We start from the raw sequence: 6,033 nt of genomic DNA on the forward strand, positions 1-6,033 counted from the left end.
CTGCTGCCCGAGCGGTGAGTTCGCCGCCCTGGTCAGGCGAGCCGGGGTGCGCTGGGACCGCTCAGCCCCGGGGAGGAGCTGGACAGCTGCCTGCTCTAGGGGCTTGCGGGAGAATCGTGGGGGGGAGTTGGAAAAGGAAACGGCACGTTGTAGGGAGAGTGGCAAGGGATGCAGAATTAGGGTTTGAGCATGCTGAGAGGAGATGCTTTTGACTGAGGATCTCAAACAAATAGATCTATTTTTCATCTCCAAAACATGCTGACTGCAGCAGCAGAACTTGTGGGGTTGAACGGGGTCTGTAGCGCGGTGTGATTCCTGGTGTCTCCACCAGCATCAGCATCTGTCCCTCTCCCGCACCCTTGCAGGCAGCAAGCTGCAATCCTGGAAGACTTGGTGACAAATGTGCCCCTGGAGTTTGATTTCCTCTTCTCCAAATCACATGCAGAAGTGATCTCAGGGAAGCAGGAAGGTAGGAGCAGCCACAAAGCACTGCCTGTTCCTCTTTGGTATGTTGTTGTAATGACCTTTTCTGTCTTGTGCAGGTGTCTATGCATGGATTGGCATCAACTTTGTCCTGGGACGGTTTGATCACGAGGATGGTGAGTCTGGCTGCTTGTAGAACAGCTGGGAGGGTCTAAGCAGAGCCTGCTGGACTTTGTACCAGTGCTGTAGCTAAGATCAACCTCTGGAGTAGGCAGCAGTGCCTGACTCCTAAGTGTGAAACTTTCCTGGAGCTGGGAGGTGATCCTTGCAGGTGGCCCTTGGGGTCTGCCTGCAGAGGGGGAGGAGCCCCATGAGGCAGCTGTGGGGTGATGGTGGAAGGGAGAAGATGCTGCCCCAGGCCCTGCCTCTTGCTGACATGCTGCTGTGGGTTCCAGAGGAGGATGCAGTGGTCACCGTAGCGCTCGGGGACCAGGGGAAGCCCCTGGTTCGGAAACGAACAGTTGGGATCCTTGACATGGGAGGCGCCTCCCTGCAGATTGCCTACGAGGTGCCCGACTCCGGAGCCATCTCCTCCCCACAGCAGGTGCGTGCCTGGTCCCCGAGAGCAGCTCCTGCCTTCCCTGCACTGCTGCTGATCGTGGACCTGTCTGTGTCAGCAGGACGAGGCTGCTAAGAGCTTGCTGGCAGAATTCAACCTGGGCTGTGACGTGCAGCACACTGGCCACCTGTACCGTGTCTACGTCAACACATTCCTGGGCTTTGGGGGCAATTTTGCCCGGCAGCGCTATGAGGAACACGTGCTGAACCAAACCTATGTGCACAACCGGTATTGCTGCCTCACCTAGTGGTGCCCCTACTAGAGCCTTGTGAAATGGGGTGCTGGTTCCTTCATGCTGTGCTCTCCCCCTTGGATTTGCCTCATGAGCTGCCTGTGGTGATAACAGCTCCCACAGCCACGCTGGCAGCAGCTGGTGCCTGGGCTGGCACAGAGGGCTTGGCTGCTGCTGTTCTCCAAGCCTGGCAGGCGTTATCAGTGCCACAGCTCCCTGCCTTCCTCCTTCTCTCCTGTGACAGGCTACAGGGAGGCCCCTTCTAGTGGCTTTTGGCTTTTCCTGCTCTGACTTCCCCTCCTCCAGCACCGATTCACTCAGCACATCTTCCCATTGCATCCCCACCTCGAGCTCTCCCGTCTCCTGTCTCTCCTTTCCTTCCAAGAGCACTACATGAAGCTGTCGCCAGAGGTGGAGGCTTGGTGCCCAGGTACTCCTGTGCCGGGAGCAGCCCCTGCCTCCAGATCCCCAGGGGCTGTGCAGAGGCGCAGATCCCCATGAGCTGGGTGGGGTGGGCTGTGCCTTGTTGCACCCTGCAGGTGCTCAGAGCATGTAGCTGCAGGCCAGCGTGACAGATCTGCTGAGTTCAGCCTTAGCAGGGGGTGGCAGGGCAGGCACCAGTTCTGCAGGGTACAAGAGGACACAGCCTGGTCTGGTGCAGAGGGCACCTGGATGAGGGACAGGGCTAGATTAGGCTTTTGGGAGGTGGTATAGGACCCCCTGTGCAATTTCCATTTTTTCCTGGACTGTTTTCCAGCCTGCACAACCAGCAGACAGGGCTGAGCCCCAAGATGCCCTTCTTGGACCCCTGCCTGCCTGTGGGGCTGGAGGACACGGTGGTCAGGGGTGGCCAAACCCTGTACATCAGGGGACGAGGGGACTGGCAGGCCTGTGCAAAGCTGCTGCAGCCCCTCCTGACAGGGTCCAATGGCAGCCATGTCTCCCTGGTGGAGACCTACAAAGCACCCATCGACTTCAGCAACAGCGAGTTTTACGGCTTCTCAGAGTTCTTCTACTGCACCGAGGACGTGCTGCGCCTGGGGGGCCAGTACAGTGCCCCCACCTTCACCTCTGCTGCCCAGGTGGGTGCTGCCTCAGCCCAGGGCAGCTGGGGCTGGGAGTGAGGGTGGTTTCTCTGCTCTGAACCCCAACTTCTCCTTCCCCCAGGAGTACTGCAGGCAGCGATGGGAGGTGCTGACGCAGCGTTTCCGTGGCGGCCTCTACTCAGCGCACGCTGACCAGCACCGGCTGAAGTAAATGTGCTGGCTGGGAGGCGCCACGGCTGGGCCTCCTGGGGGCCTTTTGCTGGGGTAGGGCACTGCTGCAGCTGTTGGTGTCTGGCTGATGCTCCGTGTGCTGTGTCCGCAGGTATCAGTGCTTCAAATCAGCCTGGATGTACCAAGTGCTTCACGAGGGCTTCCAGTTCCCAGTGGACTACCCCAGCCTGCGCACAGCCCAGCTGGTGTACGACCGGGAGGGGCAGTGGACCCTGGGAGCCATCCTCTACAAGACGCGATTTCTGCCGCTCAGGTACCATCGGCTGCCGGCACACGGGAGGGTGGCTGGGGAGGAGCAGCGCTAACTGCACTGGGTGAGGGCTCTGCACGGACCCTGGCGATACCCCACTGCATCTCATGGCCAGTCCTGACGTTCCTCTCCACAGGGATCTCCGTCAGGAGAGCATCCGGCAAGCACACCCCTCCTGGCTGCGCCTCTCTTTCGTCTACAACCACTATCTGTTCTTTGCCTGCATCCTGGTCGTGGCCCTGGCCATCGTCCTCTACCTCCTGCGGCTGCGCCGCATCCACCGCCGGCAGCTGCGCTTGGCCCAGCACACCCTGCTCTGGCTGGACAAGGTGGTGGTGCCGCTGGGCCAGGGGAGCGTGCCGTGATGCCAGAGGTAGCCAGCAGCCAGTTGCACCAGCAGAACTAGGACTGGCTGACAGCCTGGGCTCTGAGAGCTTGGACTCCTCCTTAAGGACCATCTCAAAGTCCGCGCTCCATCGTCTCTGCGTCAGAACCGGAGTCCGTGGGCTGAGGCAGCTATGGACACAAGAGCTTTCCTCTCCACCTTGCCCCAGTCCTAATCTTTGCATTCCTTGGTCTCTTGCCTTTGCCTCACTACATGGTGTAGTGCAAAGTCCTCTGCCACCAGCAGGCTCAAGGCTGCAGCCCTGGCAGATCCCTCAGATAACAGGACACTATCACTGAGGCAGCCAACCCAGGGCTCTGGCCTGAAGTACTGAGCCACCCCATGACTCAGCCACCAGGTTGCTGTGGTTCATCACCTGGGGTGGCCTTCTGCAGGCCCTGACAAGCCTGGGGCTGGGAGAGCAGCAGGCACCAGCTAATTACTGCAGGAGCAAGGTAAACCATGAGTTCAGCCAGGCTGCTCTGCCCAGCCTGGCCCCTCTTGGAGTATTCCTGAAGGGGTGTCCTGCTCTTTGCTATGTCTTCCCTCTGAGGACAATCCTACAGTACTACCCAACATCCCAGACTGAGCCCTGAGGGCTCACTGATTCTTGAGGCACCACCAAAGTGAGTTGTCTTTCCTTTCACACTTTCATTCCCTCCTGGGCACAGCTGCCCTGTGCTGTCCCAGGCACCAGTGTCAGGACCTGTGGTTCTTCCTCCACCAGGGCAGGCTGGGCCTGCCCCTGGGAGAGCCCCCCCAGCCCAGCCCAGCTCTCAGCCCCAGGACAGGCCAGGGCTGAGCTGAGCTGTGCACACAGACACAAACTTTCCCTGGGGCTGGAGCCCCACCGGTGGTCCAATGAAGTTTGTCCCTTTACAGAACTCAGCTGTTCCCATTCCTGTAGCAATAAACAAACCCCTTGAGCCATCCAGCACTGTCTCATTTCCTAGGGAGCAGCTCCCAGCAGCGATGGCTCCTGGCTGGTGGCATGGATGGGTGTCTGCATGGCTGCACAGCTCTCCTGCTGCTTCCTGCTGCTACTGTGGGATGATGGAGCTCCTTTCCTGCCAGTGTTCTGATTCCAGCAGGACTGAGCTTAACTGACCTGGTAGCAGCAAGGGGAGCTTGATCCAAAGCAAACTGCTGGGATCCTTGGAAACAGCATCCTTTGCTGCCCTCTTCCTAAGAGGAAAAGCCTGCTCACTCAGAGCCCCTCCAAGATGTTGGTCTCTGCTTTTTACTTTATTCCCCACCTGAGTCTTAGCTGCCTGGCAAAGAGGCTGCTGAGCTGCTCCAGCACCATGGAAATGGTCCCAGCACAGCTGCAAGAGGCTGGGCAAGTACCCAGTTCTCTCTCTAGCACACACAGTTCCTTCCCTGTGACCCTGGTCACACAGCATGAGCACACAGGTGCCATCAAGGATAAAACTTTCCATGCATTAGTGTGCTGCCAACCTCCTGCTCAACAGCTAAGGATCCCAGCCTTGTTCTCATGGTGCAGGAACAGTATTGGGGAAAGGAAAGGTGACTGAATAAGGCCAAGACTTGTTCAGCCTCAAAGCAGCATGACTTACTAGAAAAAGGTTTTATTTCCACAACACAAGTTAAATGACACAGACAAATAAATAAATAAATACAGATAAATTATCTGATAAATAAGGGGAAACCTGAAACACAATGCCCTACTTGGCTCGTCTCAGAACCTGGACCCATCTTGTTGTGGTGGAGATACCTAAACACTACTGCGGCTGCCTCACTGCTCAGGTGGGAGACAGCCCTCTCTTCATCCCTGCCAGCAGATCCCAACACCTCCCTTACCACCCCCCAGGGGGGTCTGCATGCTCCTCCAGGGTCAACCCTTTGTTCTTGCACCCACAGCCAGAATCTGCCTTAGCAGGGACCAGCCCCACCCTAGGGCACTGCTCACTCCACAGGGATGCAATGGTTCCTGTGTTCTCATGCAGACGGGCAGCCAGTGGATGTGATGACCAGGGACAGGGCAACTAGTGGGGCAGCTTGGGCTACGAGCAGGGGTTTCTTGTGGGGGCTAGGGCTGAACACACCAAGAGGGCAGGACAAGCACTGCTGGGGCAGGATCTGCTGGCACCACACACAGATCTCCCACAGGATGGTGCCCAGTCACTGCAGCACTGGGCCAGCTGAAGGGATCTCTCCCTGGTAGCATGGCTGCTCCTAGGGCTGGATTAGTAGGCCCTCATCCAGGGATGCTGCCTGTCGTGCTTGGGGGCCCAGCCATCCATTGGTCCAGGCTGCAGTGCTCCAGGTGTGCTTGGGCAGCGGGTCCAGCCTCTGTCCAGCACCTCTGGGGGCTGTTTGGTACAGGAGGGTAGAGGCTGGAACAGCTACAAGAGCTGGGGGTGGGAGAAAGGAAGAGAAGTTAGCACCAAACTGCATTCATGAGGGAGCTCCCACAAATTTGAGAACTACAGTGCTTGATGTGCTCAAGCCCAGCACACAGCCAGCAGCCCCACACTGGGACCAGCTCGGCACAGCCACAAGGCACAGAAGCCAAAGCATTCCACCCAGCCCAGCAAGGGCTGAGCTGCAGCTCCCTCCCCAGCCAGATACAGGCAGGCAAGCAGGGACATTTGCCATCCCAGCTCCCTGGCCACTCACGGTGATGGATTTGATGGGGGTCTCTGCTGAGGCGCCAGCTCCTAGGGACTGCTCACTCCCAGAGGAAGCGCACGTACCAGATGGTCTCGTTCTTCAGCTGCGGCCCGAACAGGGGGTTGGCCTGGGCCAGGATGGCGATGAGCCAGCTGCAAAGGGACGCAACCCGCTGTCAGCCCCCCGGCAGGCCCAGAGCGCCCGGAGCGGCCA

General features: G+C 58.6%; 1 protein-coding gene and 1 long non-coding RNA gene across 2 annotated transcripts in view; one reads left to right on the forward strand and one right to left on the reverse strand.

Annotated features, from left to right (window-relative positions):
- ENTPD7 (ectonucleoside triphosphate diphosphohydrolase 7) overlaps positions 1-4,120 on the forward strand; it is a 6,733-nt gene extending 2,613 nt beyond the window's left edge. Inside the window, exons 3-11 of the mRNA XM_031061551.1 lie at positions 2-14; positions 366-469; positions 543-599; positions 879-1,027; positions 1,101-1,270; positions 2,032-2,356; positions 2,442-2,527; positions 2,643-2,804; positions 2,938-4,120. Coding sequence (XP_030917411.1) covers positions 2-14; positions 366-469; positions 543-599; positions 879-1,027; positions 1,101-1,270; positions 2,032-2,356; positions 2,442-2,527; positions 2,643-2,804; positions 2,938-3,166 — 1,295 coding nt within the window. The 3' untranslated portion in view covers positions 3,167-4,120. The remainder of the gene's footprint in view (position 1; positions 15-365; positions 470-542; positions 600-878; positions 1,028-1,100; positions 1,271-2,031; positions 2,357-2,441; positions 2,528-2,642; positions 2,805-2,937) is intronic.
- Positions 4,121-4,754: 634 nt separating this feature from the next.
- LOC115948756 lies at positions 4,755-6,004 on the reverse strand. Its single transcript, XR_004082537.1, has 2 exons — positions 5,827-6,004; positions 4,755-5,561 (listed from the first exon to the last, which is right to left on the reverse strand). It is a non-coding gene; the product is annotated as an uncharacterized LOC115948756 (long non-coding RNA).
- Positions 6,005-6,033: the final 29 nt, after the last annotated feature.

Source organism: Geospiza fortis, unplaced genomic scaffold (assembly GCF_000277835.1).
Source record: "Geospiza fortis unplaced genomic scaffold, GeoFor_1.0 scaffold130, whole genome shotgun sequence".
Taxonomy (NCBI): domain Eukaryota; kingdom Metazoa; phylum Chordata; class Aves; order Passeriformes; family Thraupidae; genus Geospiza; species Geospiza fortis.